The sequence below is a fragment of the Anopheles maculipalpis genome, chromosome 3RL (genome assembly GCF_943734695.1).
Source record: "Anopheles maculipalpis chromosome 3RL, idAnoMacuDA_375_x, whole genome shotgun sequence".
In the NCBI taxonomy this organism is placed as follows: domain Eukaryota; kingdom Metazoa; phylum Arthropoda; class Insecta; order Diptera; family Culicidae; genus Anopheles; species Anopheles maculipalpis.
This window is the reverse complement of record NC_064872.1, coordinates 35,285,266-35,303,824: the sequence shown is the minus strand read 5'-3', so window position 1 is coordinate 35,303,824 and position 18,559 is coordinate 35,285,266. Positions and strand designations below refer to the sequence as shown.

The window sequence follows — 18,559 nt, the reverse complement described above, 5'->3', positions numbered from 1 at the left end:
CACTTCTTTTTTCCTTACTTTATCAATAAAGTATAATTTCAACTGCCGAACCAGTTGGCCAAGGAATAACCCTCTGTGCACCGGTGCGTTTCGTTGTAAAAATGGAGACTCATCCAATGGATGAATTTTGTGGCTCTCGGTTTTGGGTAAGTAAATCGGTGCAAAAGGCATTAAATATGCTTGTAGTATATCATTTTCGTGTAGAGTAAGCTTTTATGCGTAAGAGTGTGCAAAAATACGATTCGATAATCGTAGAAAACACACGAAAATTGTGCATAATTATGTGACCGAAGAATGGAGGAAGAAGTGAAGATGATTTCACTAGAAGACACACATTCTGTGAAACCGGTTTGTTTACATCATAACGTCAACCGGGCGTGCTAATGTGGTGCTTTTCTTCCGGCAACAGGACTTAAACCTTACCTGGTACACAGACGATCCGGATCTGACGCCATGCTTTCAGCAGACCGTGCTCGTGTGGGCACCATGTGCATTTTTATGGTTGTTTTCGTTCCTGGAGCTGTTCTATCTGCGAAAAAGTGCCAACAAGGATGTACCGTGGAGTGTCGTGAATGTATCAAAGTTGCTGATCGTCGGTTCGCTGATTGTGCTTACCATCGTTGATCTCGTGAAGGCAATCTCCACCGATGGCATATCGGCTCCAGTGTACTACTACACACCGGTGATAAAGCTGGCCACTTTTGTAAGTGATCTTGAAACATCGTTATGAACGATCGTGGAACCCATTCAATTATTTCTTTATTCCATTCCATTGCAGGTTTTTGCGGGACTGCTAGTGTACCTGAACAAGCACTATGGTATGCGAACATCGGGCCTTTTGTTTCTGTTCTGGTTTCTGTTGACCATCTGTAGCATACCACGTACCCGTACCGAGATCAGAGCGCATGAAGCGCGTGTACTCGAGGACTCATGGGCCGAATATCAGTTCGCGAGCTTTTTGATCTTCTTCTCCCTCACGTGCCTCATGTTCCTGCTCAATTTCTTTATCGACAAACCGCCGCGCCAGTCAAAGTACGAAATCACCAACAAGGATTGTCCGGAACTGGCCGCCAGCTTCCCGTCCCGTATCTTTTTCGCCTGGTTCGATCGATTGGCGTGGGTTGGATTCAGAAAGCCGCTGGAGGTAGAAGATCTCTGGAAGATGAAGCCGGAAGATTCCTCTAAGGAAGTATCGCCAGCTTTCCTGCACCATTGGAACAAAACGCTCGAAAAGACGTACCAAACGCGTGAAACTAGCAACGATGTCACGTTCAAGAAGCTGGGCAACACGGCCAGTGTTGATTTTCGTACAACGAAGTCTAAAAACATTGCCTCAATTCTGCCTGCGCTCATCAAAACGTTCGGTGGTACCTTCCTACTTGGATCGTTCCTGAAGCTGGTACAGGACATGCTTACGTTCGCTTCGCCCCAGATCCTGAAGCTCATCATCGATTTCGTCAGTGGTGACGATCCGATGTGGAAAGGATTGATGTACGCTATTACGCTATTTGTAGTGGCCGGTACACAAACGCTATTGTTGGGCCAGTACTTCAATCGGATGTTCTTTGTCGGGCTGCGTATTCGTACAGCGTTGATTAGTGCCATCTATCGCAAGGCACTTATCATCTCGAACAGTGCGAGAAAAGGATCGACTGTGGGTGAGATCGTGAATCTGATGGCGGTCGATGCGCAACGTTTCATGGATCTGACAACGTACATTAACATGATCTGGAGTGCACCGCTGCAGATAGGTCTGGCGCTGTACTTTTTGTGGCAAATTTTGGGCCCCTCCGTGTTGGCTGGGTTGGCTGTGATGATTATCCTCATACCGGTGAATGGAGTAATTGCCAACATGATCAAAACGCTGCAGATCAAGCAGATGAAAAATAAGGACGAACGAGTTAAGCTGATGAACGAGGTGTTGAGTGGAATTAAGGTAAGCACGAATGAAATTCTTACAGGAAATGATCTTTCCCCTTTTTGGTTGGCTAAAATGAGAATTAAGGAATCGGGAGACTGTAACTCATGTAACGTTCCAAATACAGATATACGCATGATATTCGAATGCAAAAATACGAAAACAATATGAGGATAGGACGATAGGACAATAGACAATTAATAATAATAATTGATTTTCTTATTTGCTTGTAGGTACTTAAATTGTATGCATGGGAACCCAGCTTCGAGCAGCAGATTCTTAAAATTCGCGACAAAGAGGTGAAGGTACTCAAGTCGGCCGCATACCTCAACGCGGGAACATCGTTTATCTGGTCGTGTGCACCATTTTTGGTAAAGTATAATTGTTTCATTTTAAAATGTAAATCTCATAATGATGCTACATATGCGCGTTCCCTACCGTGATCCTGTGATCGTGAGGCAGTCACAAACAAATTTTCAAATCAAACGTTCCCTCCTTCTTCATTGAATTTTCCAAGGTTTCGATAATTTCTTTCGCCACATACGTCCTTTCCGATGATTCCCATGTACTGACACCGGTGAAAGCATTCGTATGCCTTACGCTGTTCGATATACTGCGTATGCCGCTCGTGCTGCTACCTGTGCTTATCGTTTACGCAATACAGGTAACAACGTTTAAGAAGAAAAAAAACGCAAACTGTTTTCCTCTCCGGAGTCCGGTGTTCGGTGTTCGGTGTGTGCAGTAGAATATGGTGTTCTCTGTGCTTTCAGTAGTCAGTTGCTAATGACCTCATGGAACGCTATTAAAGCCTGACAGCGAAGGAATGCAAATAACACCACCATTAAACATGTTCATTAATTTTCCCCTCAATCCTTCAACACTCTGCAAAATGTGCAACATTTTAATTGTACTACCTACGGCACATGATCACAGGCACAGTTTGTGCGTGACAGTGTGTACAGCATTGGTGTTCGCACCTTCGCAACTGATTAATTAATCGTTTCCTTTTTGTTCTATTTCTCTTTCTTCTTTCTTTTTCTTTTATTTTTTCTTCCTTTTGTTTTTCTTTCTCTCTTTCCATGCAATATAACAATTATAATTGTTACATTCGGCGGCAACCACCTTCACACACCAATAACCACACCAACAACAATAATCCTTAACAATCTTGGAATGGAATTCATGGGTCCACCCTTGTACACTTTCCATCCCAACATACTCGCACACGCACATACATCCACACAAATGGTTGTACAACCCTCTCCATAACCCATGTGCCCTCATGTAGGTGTCGTTGGTCACCTTTGCCACCTATGTGCTGGTGGACGAGAATAATGTACTGAATGCAAGCACAGCTTTCGTTTCACTATCGCTTTTCAACATTCTACGGTTTCCCTTGTCCATGTTGCCCATGCTCATCTCTAATATGGTGCAAGTAAGTAACAGTTCCAATTGATAGTTTTGATTATTCGTTTTTTATTTGGCTTGATAAACGATGTCTTCTTAACCAAAAATTTTGCTATTTTGTAACCCTATTAGTAATATATAACAGAAATATATAACAGAACTATTAGTGTAAAATGTAGATATAGCTTTGATTGTTTCTATTTACATGTTAAATTTCTGTAATTAATAACTCCATCTTTAGACAACGAAAAACTAATTGTTGAATTACAAATATTTGATCATACATTCGACAAAGTGCCATGCGTTATTGTTATTTTACGATATAAAGGTTAAGCAAATTTGTTGATAGATAGTATTTTGGAACTATTTATTTATTTATTTATTTTTTTTTTTTATTTATTTAAAATTAATTATGACGGTCCAGTGTCGATTTTGGAACTATATTGCAACTTTTTATTGTTTTTATGCGAGTGTTAATGCTGTTAAAGTAGTTTGAAGTAATTGTATATGTTATGTCGATAAACTAAATTTGAAGTTTCACTCAACAACTTCGAGAAAGACCGGCACCGCTAAAGACATATTGTTGATTGGAAGCAATACTTGGTGCAAATGTCGCACTGAATCAAAATTCGCAAAGTGCACAAAAAAATGTAACTTTTAATAGCACTTTTACCTTCGAAACTCTTTTACACATGAACTCTTTTCATGATTCGTTTAATGATAGATTTTTGCTCCTTATTGCAATAAGACTTTATACGCAAAAGATTCAACCTGTTCGTTTCCATTTTTTCTCAACAGACCAGTGTTTCTGTGAAACGTATCAACACCTTTCTGAATCAGGAAGAACTGGATCCCGACAATGTACAACACGACGAAAAGGAGTGTAAGTAAAGTTGCTATCCAGCGCAAATGTTGTAAAATTAATCTAATTAATGAATGTTAACTTTCCACAGCTTCTCCACTGCTGATAGAAAATGGTGTGTTCTCCTGGGGCGGCGAAGACACCACGCTGAAAAACATCAACGTGCGTGTGGAAAAGAACCAAATAGTGGCCATTGTCGGTACGGTCGGATCGGGCAAAAGTTCACTGCTTTCAGCATTCCTCGGCGAGATGGATAAAATTTCTGGTCGTGTCAATACGCTCGGACGCATCGCATACGTTAGCCAGCAGGCATGGATTCAAAATGCTACACTTAAGGACAACATTCTCTTCGGTAAACCAATGGATCAGCGACGTTACAATCGCGTCATCGAAGCGTGTGCCCTAAAACCTGACATTGAAATGCTGCCTGGCGGTGATATGACAGAAATCGGTGAGAAAGGTATTAATTTGTCCGGTGGTCAGAAGCAGCGTGTTTCGCTGGCTCGGGCCGTGTACAACGATGCCGATGTGTACTTCTTGGACGATCCGCTCAGTGCGGTAGATTCGCACGTTGGAAAGCACATTTTTGAGCAGGTTATTGGACCGACCGGATTGCTGGCGAAGAAAACACGTGTGCTGGTAACGCACGGTATCACGTATCTGCCCAACACGGACAAAATTTACGTGCTGCGGGAAGGAGAAGTTTCCGAAAGTGGCACGTACCAGGAGCTGATGGATAAGAAGGGTGCGTTTGCCGAATTCTTGATGCAGCATTTGCAGGAAGTGAATGAGGAGGAAGAGGATTTGGACGAAATTAAGCAACAGCTGGAGAACAGTGTTGGTGGTGAGGATCTGCTAAATCAATTGAAGCGCACCAACAGCAAACGTTCGCGCAGCGAAAGTACCTCCGAAACGGGGTAAGTTGAGTTTTCGAATCAAAGATGGATTTCGTTCAATGATAGGCCTTTGGAAATGAAAATTAATTATATGCCTTCTATTATGTTAGCTCCGTAAAGGACATTTCGCGTCAAAATTCCACCACGGATAGCAACACCAGCTTACGGCGCCGTACATCGGAAAAGGTTCCGGATGTTCCGAAAACGAAACTCATCGAACAGGAAAAATCGGAAACTGGCAGTGTAATAACTACTTCCACTTAGCAAGCTTGTGGCCGTCTAATTGAACACAATGAATCTCATTATTGTTTTGCATATCATTTTAGGTCAAGTGGGATGTTTACAAACATTATCTGAAGAGCATCGGTCTAACGCTCTCGGTCGCAACCGTCATACTGAACATGATCTTCCAAGGCTTCTCGATTGGCTCCAACCTTTGGCTATCGCGCTGGTCCACGGACGAAACAGCCGAAAATGATACCAGCGTTCGGGATATGTATCTCGGCGTTTACGGTGCATTCGGTGCTGGTCAAGGTATGAAAGCTCAAAAGCATCCCTTTTTTGTATTTTTTTTTCAGTGCAACATGGCTTACCTTATCCTCCCAATGTACAATATACACAAACACACACAGAGAAGTCTCCTTTGACTCCAAAAGACTCAACAAGAGTAACGGCACTTGTAGTAGTGCACTGGTACAATGATACCTATCCACTTCCGTTTAAATTTCATTTCGCTGCAACTTTCCTCTGTAAAATGATAATTGCAGTATTTTAAACCAAAAACAGTCAATTCCGATGATACACATTAGGCATGATTTCTATCCTTTTTTTGTTTTTCTATAGTAGTACAACACTTTCACTCACCTTTGCACTAACTATTACAATAATAATTTTCGTTTTACATTTTTATTTAAACCACCCTATTGCTAATACTTTACTTAACCGATGTAGAAAAAAATTAGATCATTAACTTATTCCGTAGCTCGCTGCAAATATTCAATTGAATTAAGTTAATGACCTAATAATCTAATATAGCTGCTTTTATTTTACTCTTTTACAATACTCACTTACACTTCAACGCCGTATAGTTTTGTTCCCTATGCTGTATTTTTTTCTATTTTTTGCCTGTTCTATTCTTTCACCTGCCTCTCCTCCCTCCGTCACTCTATCTACTAATCTTTCCCTTATACTACTAATTCACTCTTCAGTGCTGACAAACTTTATCGCTTCCCTAACGTTCGCACTTGGCGCACTGTATGCGGCCAAAACGATGCACGAATTGCTGCTGCGGTACGTGCTCCGTTGGCCGATGTCCCTGTACGATACCACACCGTTGGGTCGTGTGCTGAACCGGTTCTCCAAAGACGTCGACACGGTGGACAATACGTTGCCGCAGCTGATTCGCTCGTTCCTTGCACAGTTCTTTGCGGTAATGAAACAATTAAGCGTTTAAGATATTACGTGTGCCAAAGCTGATCGCTTACGGGTTTTGTTTGGCCAGGAATGGTACATCCGTTTTGTATCGTTTAGAAGATTATTTCCGCGTGAAAATGTAGACATCAATTCTCTTTTGTAAAACTTAAAAAACAAACAAAAAGAGTTTGTTGGAAAACTCTTGACAATTTCTCCTATTTGCTCCGTCAGTTAAAACGATCCTTTAAAACCGCTTCACTTTCCTCTGCACTTTTATCTATATTTTCTTCCTTTTGTATTTTATGCACTTTTATGATATATTTTTCTCTAGTTCTTCCTACACTAATTTTGTAACATTGGAAACCCCTAACATGCATGCTACTATTTACACTACCAAATCGAATTTATATTAGATTTATTTATAAACGACGATTCATCGTTCTTTCTTATTTCGTATCGGAACGTTGCGCTTGTCGTCTAATTTCATGCCTTGGTTCTTTTAACGGTTCATGGGTATACAACTTTCTCTTCATTCACACACCTGAAAAAATCACTCCCAGTGATGGCAAGCTTCGCCAGTTCGCTATCGTTTGCGTTGGGAGCGCTGACCGCCGCCAGGGAGATGCACGTGCTACTGTTACGGTACGTCTTGCACTGGCCGATGGAGCTGTTCGATACGACCCCGCTCGGGCGGGTGTTGAACCGCTTCTCGAAGGACGTTGATGTGCTCGACAACACGCTGCCGCAGGTTCTCCGATCCTGTCTCATGATGTTGTTTGTGGTAAATGATACAACCATTTCATTTCGTTTTCTTTGTTCGAGCTGTTCAGGCTGCTAGTGCATGCTGTTAGGATGTTTAATTAGCCAAAAATCAAGTGCATTTAACAAGCTAGGAGAAAAAGAAAATAATAGTTATCGAAGCTTGTTAAATTAGACATTGAATGACAAAAAATGCTCAAATAATAGGATATTTTACCGAGTGAGGAACAATTTTGTTTTAGTTAGACTTGACAAAAAACAAATATTCTTTGCCTGTTAACGCTCATTCGGCAGCTTATGCGGTCCTATCCGATTGCAATGTTCCTTTTTGTGTTTGTTTTGCCATTTTCTCCTCCAATGTTTTACATCATCAATACGATTTCTCTCGTAATATGCATGAAGCCTTTTCTGTTGTGCATGTTTTAGTGAAATTTTAACTTCCCTTTCTGTCGCTCTCTCTCTCACTTCTTCTCGACTATCCTCCTGTCTAAGTGTGTATCATGTGTGTTTAAAACTTTATTTAATATATGACAAACATTTTTCACCAATGATCCTTCCAATACTTCGCGTAAGTTCCCGTAAGGCACCATCCATAAAATACGTAACTCGTATCGTAAATCGTAATTTATGATACTAGAGAGAACATCCCATGGGGCGTTACGTATTTTATGGACGCCCCCTCAGTTTCATTTCAGTGTTCCCACGATCTGTGTACGTTTTCTCGCTGTTGCGCTTCTTTTGCGTTTCTTTCCCGTGGTGCCGTGGTGCTGGCCTTCCAGTTGTGAATGTGTGTCTGTCCATTTCTAATGTATGCTGTCTTTTTGTGTGTTTGTATGATCTTTTTTTTTTTGCTAACGATCCCGAAAACGACCGACCCGACCACGATCACGCATGCCACATTCGATCCAATCCAGTGTTGAGCACCTTCCTTTCGACGCTGTTTCTTTATGTTGGCGCACTGGAAGCGTCCCGGACGCTGCACAAAACGCTGCTACGGTGCGTACTCCACGCTCCATTGACGTCCTTTTTCGACATTACGCCCGTCGGCCGGGTGCTGAATCGGTTCAGCAAGGACATTGACACGACGGATTCCGATCTGCCGGCGACCCTGCGCGCCTGGAGTGCCTGCTTTTTCGGGGTATTCGTTTTCGTTTACAGTTTTTCGGTTACGTTTAGTTGTTTTTTTGCTTTTTTTTATACTGTATCTTGGTCGCTCTTGGTCGTGTGTAGAACACTTGTCAACACTAATCAATCAAACAAACCATACAAAGTACATCTTCCTTTCCTTGGAACGTCTATACAAAAACATTCGTCCTACAAACAAACATTCCCTTGGAGCTAAGCGGATGCCGGTGCTTTCAGGTGTACCTAACGCCTTTTTACAATAACAAACACTTACACAACACGCACTCTCATACACATTATTACACAAAAACACGTATGGATAAAATCTCATGTCTCATGTGGGTCCTTTTTTTACACAACCTTACCGGTAGAGCTACAGCGCTTCGTGTGTAATAATACTCTAACTATTTAAACAACAAAAACCTCTAAAACCTTGCGCGGAAAAGCTTTCCTTTTATCGTCCTATTACTTTTGGAACTTTTCCCCCCACCGTTCTGTCCAAACTGGCACGCTTCAACGCCTACGGGCCACGTAACATAACGAAATTCACCTCCCCAACTATTCATCGCATTTGGATGTGTCTCCCTCTGTTCTCTTCTTTACAACTCCGTCAGTACTAAGCTTATACCTTGGCGTGCTAACACTAGTGATGGGCTCGATCCAAGCGACGCTTATCCTTCACCGACGGCTGCTCGAAGGCATCCTGCGGAGTGGTATGACGTTTTTCGATACCACACCGAGGGGTCGCATCATCGCACGCTTCTCCAACGATATCAATACGCTCGACTACAGCCTACCGATGAATATTAAAAACATCATCCCGACGGTGCTAAGGGTATGTGTTGTGCGCACTAGCGGAGAGCCCGTTTTCGCATGGAGGTTTAATTTTTAGATCAGTTTTGAATCACTTTTGACTTCTTTGCTAATCAAACGGCTCATTACTACTAGCGTTCCTGGCTGCGTAACTTTTGCCGTGTGATTTATTATGTGTTCTTTTTGGTTTGTTTTGTGTTGCGTTGAGTTGTAGTGGCATCTTCTCTTAACTATTTACAAATATCTCCCATAGAACAAGAAATTGGTTTTTATTTTATTTTATCGAAGAGTAGAAGAATGCATTGTGTCCATTGAATTATTGTTGCACGTTTCGTGTCAACTTACGTCTTTTACTTCCTCAAGCTAACACTCAATTTATGGAATCATTTACTGAGGATCATCATTCTATTGTTGTTGAAGTAACGTATGCATTGAAATCAAGAGTTATCTTTTATTTTGAATGTTATATTTTTAATTTGAATGATCCTTATTGGATCCTTATTAATCGGTAAATTTATTAAAGTATCGAGTAAATCATGATTGAAATGCAAGTTGGATAAGTCAAAGATAAATTAAAGCACTGTATGTCAGAATGGTCATTCATATAGTTTTTTTACAGCATTGTTCTTTACTTATCACACTCTTTTTATGAATGATTAAAAAAATATATCCGTATTGCAAAAGTTTTTGAATTTATCGACGGCCTACGAGAAAGTGGATATTTTTTGGAAAGAGCCATGGAGTTTAACTTTGTCTACTCTAGATGATTTTAGAGATCTATCCAACCAATATTTGTATTATGTCTCATATGTACAGACAGTACATTTACATCCTTATTATAAGGATATCGACTGAAGTGTTTGATACGGAGCAGCTCCATTTGATGAGCAGCCAAAACCTGGACCATCAACCAAAATAGTCGAAAAATTTCGTTTCAAAATCTTTCTGTCAGCGCTAGCACCGAGCGATAAATTCCAAATTTGATTAGGATTTGCTGGATGGATGATTAGGATCATTGATCAGATCAGATGATCTTAAGAAATCTAATCATCATCTGTTCATCTGTTACAAGATTGTCTTCAAAATAAAATGGAAAGTTGGATGGTCAAAGCCGTTTATGTTTAATCAGCAGATAACCATTCATAATGAATATAGCGTTTATCACAAGTTTTTTGTTGTTGTTCAAGTAAGATCAGATGTTCTTCACATCTTTTTTAATCATGCTGTGCGAGGATTAACTGATCACCAAAAGCCCAAGAAGTTATAAAAACTTGTGATCATTTTATTTTTTGACATCTTTGGCTAAGGTTCCTGCTAAACACCACAATGAGGACGCAATGAACATGTGACATTATTTTGTCTTGAATGCTTCTTAAAGCCTTTTATTTTAATCATAAAACTTTTCGTTAATGCATACGTTAGTAAGCTTGAACGGAGTGGAAAAATTTGATTTTTTTTATGTGTAAAACTAAGCTTTTAGAAGCGTTATTTTGATCTTGATCTTGATCGCAATTATAAAATTCTGCAAATACATTATCATCGAATTGATCTTAAGTTAGTCTATGGATGTATCCATACATTAAATGTGCGGAAATGTAGCATGCATTTTCATTTTTAATGTTTATTTGATTATATTTATTTTTTATAACTTTCTACCACATTATTCGTTATTTTGGGGAGATACGAACAGTGATTATTGAAATTGATCTTAGGGAACAAAACGGTACAGATACAGTTTGATAATACACGTTAACATTTTTAAACACGCATCCTCAATACATCCTCTCAAAAAATCATGGAGGATCATGTTCCTTCTCCTACCACCATGTTTGCAAACATGAATTTGTATATCAAAAACCATACAAAATTCTCGCCAAATTGTGTTGAAGAAACAAACACACATATTCCGCCACAATTTATGCTTTCAGGTTTGGCTCGCGTTGCCTTCGATATAACGCTTTTTCTTGGTTGTTGGGCTGCGGCCGTCCGGGTGCATAAGCTGCTGCTCGATAACGTGTTGCACCTACCGATGGACTTTTTCGATACGACTCCGATCGGGCGTATCTTGCAACGTTTCTCGAAAGATGTGGATGTGCTCGATGTCAGGCTACCGGGGCTTCTGCTCGATTGGATCATATGTGCGATTGAGGTAAAAACGGCGATAGCAAGTGGATGGATTGTTGTCTCAATCAGAGCATTAATTGGTTATACATGTTATAGTCGTATGGATTGGTTGGGCAGTATTTTTAAAAGCCTTTCTTTAACGAAAGTGCATAGGATAGCTGCTTTCAATTATTTTAAGCGTGTATATAGATTTCCATTTCGCAGTTGTGGATTGAGCTTTATCGTAGAGTTTCCCGGCTCATAGGTTGAAGCTAGAATTCTTCTATCTCTGCCGGTGAAACACTGCATCATTTTGTCATACAAGAAGAATTATTATAAGGGATGAGTTACACATATTCGTTTTTACACTGTTACCACAAGATTCCGCTTGCATTTAACCGTCGATTCTTTCATATTTTTGTGTACAACACATCTGATTTATGTTTCCAGCTATATTATCATTCTTTTCCGAGTTGCCACCACAGTTTGGTACGTTGCGCGCTGCAAACCTCATGCACGCGGTACTGCTGCGGAATGTAATGCGGCTTCCGATTGGTTTTTTCGACATCACACCTACCGGGCGGATCCTTGGTCGATTTTCTAAGGATGTCGACATTATGGATAATGACCTTCCCGATACGGTGATTTCGTTAAGCTATTGCTTCTATGAGGTAACAAAGTGCTATAGACGGCATGTGATAGTGTTTTCCGCACTGCCTTTTAGTTTTCATCGATGTCGAAATCATTCTTCTGTAAAAAGTCCCCCTTTTGTGCTGTCCATTGTATGTGATCTTCGCTCAAATTTTCAGTTTGTGAAAGGAATCGTTCGATTGCAAGAAATTGAAGCAATTTAATTTATTTTAAATCAATTCAAAACATACAAAAACTAGCCTGTAACTTAATGACTTGAAGGGTTTTAAGCTTTTGTGACATCTTTTTACACCCACACATTGTACCAGCCCACTGTAACTACCAAAATCATGCCTAATAACTTACCCTCCCGTTGTCACGAACCGACGTATTTCCCTGGCACTACATGTTACTCGTTTGGTTTTGTGTTTCTAGCATTCTTGTCATTCTTTTGCGACCTCTCACCTCAACTTGGTACGTGGCGGGCTGCAAAGCAACTGCATGCCACGCTGCTGCAGGCCGTACTGCGGCTACCGATTGCCTTTTTCGACATCACCCCTACCGGGCGCGTTCTGGGTCGGTTCTCTAAGGATGTCGATGTTCTGGATAACACGCTCCCCATTACTGTCAGTGAGCTAAACTATTGCTTCTTTGAGGTAACGTGTGGATGGCTCTTTTCCTTCTAATTTCTCTCTTTTTATGCTTTCGTTTACATTTCCTAGCTTGTCACTAATTTATCATAATTTTCGCATCATTGTTTTTTTTACCCCTGTTTGACTGTATTTAATGCGTCTAGGATCTCGTTTTTTCAACCACTTGATAGTGTTATTTAAAATTCAAATTTCAACTGTTAACTTCACATAAGTTGGCTCTTCAATAGAGATCACTCCAAGAATGGCTGCTAGGAACTGCGAAAAGGGTTCGGAAGAAGGATCTGCTTTTTCTTTTCTTAGCCAAAAAATGGGGAAACAGTTCTGTATAAAATCAGCGTTAAAACTGTTCAAAACAACTTAACAGACTTACAAACAAAACTATCTTTACACAGCCGTCGTTTGGAAAAGCTTGTCAATTACTTTAGCTATCATACAAATCCGACGCTTCGTGTAGATACTTTCATGTACGATACCTTTCTTTTATATGTTCGTTACACGTTCATTGTCCGCTAACTGCTCGCCGAAACACGTTAAACAAGTAAAGAATATTTTTTGTCTCAGTCATTTAGCCAATAGAAATGCGAATGTTTTGTAACTTTTGCTACCATAGAATGCTTTGCAAAGTAGATACTGCTCGGTACCTATATTAGCGTTAACAGTGATGTGTAGACTTGTTTTTTTTTTTTTTACTTAGAGGAGAAAATTACTTATCCAGTAGTTTTGAGTGCGATACGATGATTCGTACGCGTGTACTAATTGGTTGAGTTACTAACCCGTGTCATTCTACTCTGCGTACCTAATGAACGCATATCCTAAAGGTGGTCGCCACACTGGTAGTGATCAGCATTTCGACGCCAATCTTCGCCGCAGTTATCGTACCGATCGGTGTACTGTACTATGCTGTACAACGGTTCTACGTGGCCACTTCTCGACAGCTGAAGCGTTTAGAGTCGGTGTCACGCTCACCGATCTATTCGCACTTTGGCGAAACCATCCAGGGCGTGCAGACGATCCGAGCGTACAGTGTGCAGGATAGGTAAGTTCCTTTAATAATCAATTTAACTTTACTAAAATCGTGGAATTTTGCGTGGAACGTGCTATAATAAGTGTGTGTATGTGCTATAATCCGAACTCGTTAAACTCAACGGTCAAACACAATTCCTACAGGAACGAACCTAGCTCCGGGCTGATCCGTAAAATGTATCGTACGATCCATCACTAGTGTGTAATAATAAGTATACAGGCTGTAATTAACAATTGTTCCCACCGAACTTTGGAAACTATTGGAAACTTTATTTCTACCACAAAAACAGCAAAACATGTCAATTTACGGATCGGATTTTAGCTTCAAAAAGGAACGAATTTTAGCTTCAAAAAGGATCGTCCCTCCCTCCCACCGTCAACCATTGCGTAAGCCGTAAAACGTCAAAGAAAGCTTTATCTTAGTTCAAGCCGTTCGTCGTAGGTGCGGAGTCGTGTGTTCGGGACATCTTCTTCAATGCATGAATGAATGTTGTGACCAGAGTAATAGGTTTCTTTGTGAATTCCTTATGTTTTACGAGTCCAGTAAAAGCATTCACTAATCTCCCATTAAAAACTAAGCCTAAAACGCCACCAATAACCTCTAAACCACCGTCTTATGTTTCGCTTCCAGATTCATCACGGAATCGGACGAAAGGGTAGATTCGAACCAACTTTGCTACTGTCCAAGCATTATCGCGAACCGGTGGCTTGCGGTGCGTCTCGAAATGGTTGGCAACTTGATCATTCTGTTCGCGGCACTGTTTGCCGTACTTGGACGGGAAACGATGAACGCCGGTCTGGTCGGATTGTCCGTATCGTACGCGCTACAGATCACACAAACGCTCAACTGGCTCGTGCGAATGACATCGGACGTCGAAACAAACATCGTGGCCGTAGAACGTATCAAGGAGTACGGTGAAACGAAGCAGGAAGCTGCCTGGGAACTGCCCAATAGTACGCTGCCCCGCGATTGGCCCGAACAGGGTATGGTGGAGTTCCGCGACTTCCAAGTACGGTATCGCGAGGGACTTGAGCTCGTACTGCGTGGTATTACGTTTACGGTTAACGGTGGCGAAAAGGTGGGCATCGTTGGTCGTACCGGAGCAGGCAAATCCAGTCTTACATTGGCACTGTTCCGTATCATCGAGTCGGCCGGAGGATCGATCGTTATCGATGGGCAGGACATTGCTCAGCTTGGTCTGCATGCGCTCCGTTCGCGGTTGACCATCATCCCACAAGATCCGGTCCTGTTCTCCGGTACACTGCGCATCAATCTGGACCCGTTCAATGCACATTCGGACGATGACATCTGGAAGGCGTTGGAGCATGCTCACTTGAAATCGTTCGTTAAAGGTACAGTCAAAGGGGAGGATCCTGAGGACAAGGTGTTGCTGAATTGATTTTAATATTTAACTTTTTCGACAGGATTAACCGCTGGAATTAATCACGAAGTTACGGAAGGTGGTGAAAATCTGTCCGTAGGTCAGCGCCAGCTCATCTGCTTAGCACGCGCCCTGCTACGCAAGACCAAGGTGCTCATTCTTGACGAAGCCACTGCCGCCGTCGATCTGGAAACGGATGATCTGATTCAGGTACGAATTATACTCTTTCGGGATGAGGCATCTCTTACTAATACGTTGACAATTGTTTGTCAATTTGCAGCGCACCATTCGTACGGAATTCAAGGACTGTACTGTGCTGACGATTGCTCACCGACTGAACACCATCATGGACTCGGACAAGGTTATCGTACTTGACAAGGGACAGATTGTGGAGTTTGCACCGCCAGCTGAGCTGCTGCAGTCGAAGAATTCTGCCTTCTACAGTATGGCCAAGGATGCTGGTTTGGTGTAAGGATTTTCGTATAGTACACGGTTTTGGAATTTCATTTGACCACAACACACACCACACGCCAAAACTGTATGTGTGGTCCTTGTGTGTACGTGTGGTTCAACACGTTTCTTTTTTCTGTTTTTGTCTGAGTTTGTTTTCTTCTTTTTTTTTGACGATCCGCATGCATTTGTGTGAGAGGTTCATATTAGAGAGTTTAATGCATTTTTCTGTTTGTTTTGTTTATTTCTTGCTGTTTTTTTAGTTAATTTTGGTAGTAATAGTTTCTATACAGCAATTTTTTTTTCGTTTTGTTTTCGTTAAGCTTGTACTTACTAACCTTGTGGCAAGTTTTGTGTAAATTTACTTTTTTTTCTTTTGCGAAATTTCGCGTCGATACAACACATTCTGTGCTAATAGTTATTACTTGAAGGAAAGGAACACTCACATTTCAATCGCATTTCGCACTTACTTAATACATTTCGTATTTACTTATTATATTAGTAAGCTGTTTACTTACTTTTGATGTTTATGTTTACTTAAAAAAGTACGTTTAAACCGATATGTTGCTGTCACAAAACTTAACACATACAAAAAAAGCGATAAAGCAATAGAAACATACTCATGTACTTACTACAAATGAACGGGTAAGCGGAAATGTTCCAGTATTTTGAAAAACAAACGAAAAATATTCACAATAATAAGTGAATCACTAAAAAACACAAACACAAAACATCACAAACACACACAGACAAAAAAACGCTAACTTTAGTGAATTAACGCCCGAGTTGTCCGAAGAATTTATAATAAACATTTATTTGGATAGTGGATAAAAAAAAACACTGCGGCATTACTACATATCCCCCATTACAAACGGAATGTATACAAATTATCGTTTTTTAAACAAACTCATACTTGTACGGTGTAAAAGAACCTTTTTCTTAGTTTAGGTGCGTGTGTGCATGTGTTCAATTGCGTTTGGCAGATTTCGATATTCTCAACCGATTTATTACTTACTTAAGGCTAAGAGTCTATTATAGTTTATAGGGATGCAAGTGTATTTTTGTTAAAACATAAAAAAACGCAAACAAAAAAAAAAGATTGTTCGTTGTATAAGGGCGAGAGGTTTAATATATTGTGCAAAAGGACGATGAAGGTGATCAGCGATAGCTATTGATAGAACGCGGCAGTACAAAAATATGTGGGCACTAACTACGTGCGGCTTCCATTCGACACAAGCTGTCGGGAAATGTGTAATTTGAGATGTATTTGTGCCTCTCTGTTGCCTATGAGTCAAGCTCCAACGTTTCCGTTGCGAGTAACTTTAGTCTAGTTTGGTTTTTAATCGTTTAGTTTTGAAAATAATTTACATGAGATGCAGCAATATTACAAATAACTCGTTTTTTAGAACTTGATTGAGAAGAGAAATTAAATGAAATATAAATTATGTATTACATTTTCAAACGAGCATCTTAAGGCTTTGTCCAGCCATTTGAATTTGTATTTCTTTGTTAAAAAAATTGGGGGACTTAAATATTTTTGTTACACTTAAGCACATCTCAAGTGCACAAATTCGATTTGCAAAAACCTTCTAAAAACGGATAAATTCAGCAAAACTGATTTGGATTATTTTTATAGTAAGCGACAAATGAACACTATACTAAAAATCAATTGTTCTGACATTTGTCGAACGGAAGCTGTGCTTAGTTTGGCCCTAAACAACTTAAAGCAGTGGAATTGATAGGCCAACTCTAACAATAATGCAACCAGTAATATGTGTTCATATGCAGCATGAAGTTTACAATAGCCATAGCAGAGGAAACAACACCGCCGGGGATACAATTTTTTCCGTACAATTGTGCTGCACAATCAATGGTTTACAAGAAATACATTGTGTATTGCCGACTTATATAGGATAATATTGTGCGTGAGGTGTTGTAGCACACGGGTACGATAAGCAGATTCATTTCACTGGTTAGATGGTGAACTAAGTTACCGATAGCGAAACAAATTCCCCCGCTAAACTCTCACACAACAAGGCAATTAAACAATTTCTAAACAATACACAAGCATGAAGATCATCCATGATCGGGGAACGTACCCTCTACGGTATTTTTGATGTGTTTGGCCCCCATCTAAACGTACTAATGCAACACATAATTCGCTCAAAAGTGCCTTTATGTATAGATGTTTGGTGTACGTACTATAAACAAACAAAAAAGCCCACAAAATGTATCAGTATGCATAGCAAACACTAATACACAATCATTTTGCGTTAACGTTTGTTTAACATGTCGACGCTCGAAACAGGAGTACGCGTTTGAGATGGCGCAATTCAATACTAATACGTTTAACACCTCATTTAACCAACCGACGAGTGGGACGATTATATCTCATATATGGTGCAAAACGCTATGACGAGTAAATAAAGAATCTTTACATTACACTGTTAATTTCGAACGAGAAACTTAATTCCGACACCATTTCCCCTTCATCGAATGTTAAATTGGTTAAGAAAAGTGTTTCCTTTTTGTGTCTGTTCATTGGTTCATGTTCTAACGAAGGACGAAAGATTGCGAGCGACATCATGTAAATGGGGTAAGCTTTGTTTGTTTGTTTGTTAGGATTTTCTATTTTATATTAATTTTAATATTTTATTTTTTACTATTAAAACCACTCATCTCATGAATTTACTGTGCAAATGTATTTATTTATCTTTTCTGTTTTCTCGTTTTTAGGAAATACCATTAGTATGGTTTCCATTTGTTGGTAACATGTTTCTGCATTGATAGTAAGACTGGTTACACAAAAAAAGGAAGTTTATGAGTTGATTTTTTATTGTTTTTACTGATGTTCGAATTTATTGGTAGGGGCTCATGTAGAGCTGATGATTTGCTGTTATTTATTGAAAAGGGAAAACGTTTAATAAAACAAAGTACTAACTTATTTAAGTTTATTCTTCGTTTCAGGACCTTCACAAAGTGATAGAGATATTTCTGCAAGTGCACTCTCTCTGTGTTAAGCGGCGTTATAGTCTGTCAATCTTTCTTCTGGGCTGTCTGGTATCATTTACAGGGTTTGGATATTTTTTTAATGCCTAATTCTACAATGTGGTCAGTTAGCAGAT

The 18,559-nt window shown here is 40.1% G+C and overlaps 2 protein-coding genes across 7 annotated transcripts in view; one reads left to right on the top strand and one right to left on the bottom strand.

The window, feature by feature from the left end:
- The window catches only part of LOC126565323 (ras-related protein Rab-9B), a 186,638-nt gene that overhangs the window by 40,334 nt on the left and 127,745 nt on the right, over positions 1–18,559 (bottom strand). The gene's annotated exons all lie outside the window — the stretch shown is intronic.
- On the top strand, positions 74–15,460 carry LOC126563814 (multidrug resistance-associated protein 1). 6 transcript variants are annotated; one of them, XM_050220568.1, is made up of 14 exons: positions 74–146; positions 410–703; positions 779–1,936; positions 2,152–2,289; positions 3,207–3,353; positions 4,124–4,208; positions 4,279–5,104; positions 5,194–5,326; positions 5,410–5,617; positions 12,362–12,582; positions 13,398–13,615; positions 14,234–14,955; positions 15,028–15,194; positions 15,265–15,460. In XM_050220568.1, exons 1-14 carry the CDS (start codon positions 102–104, stop codon positions 15,454–15,456), a joined length of 4,554 nt encoding a protein of 1,517 aa, XP_050076525.1. In that variant the 5' UTR covers positions 74–101; the 3' UTR covers positions 15,457–15,460. The 6 variants fall into 6 exon arrangements, with proteins under 6 accessions (XP_050076525.1, XP_050076526.1, XP_050076527.1 ...); XM_050220569.1 differs by lacking the exon at positions 12,362–12,582 and adding an exon at positions 11,122–11,342; XM_050220570.1 differs by lacking the exon at positions 12,362–12,582 and adding an exon at positions 8,995–9,215.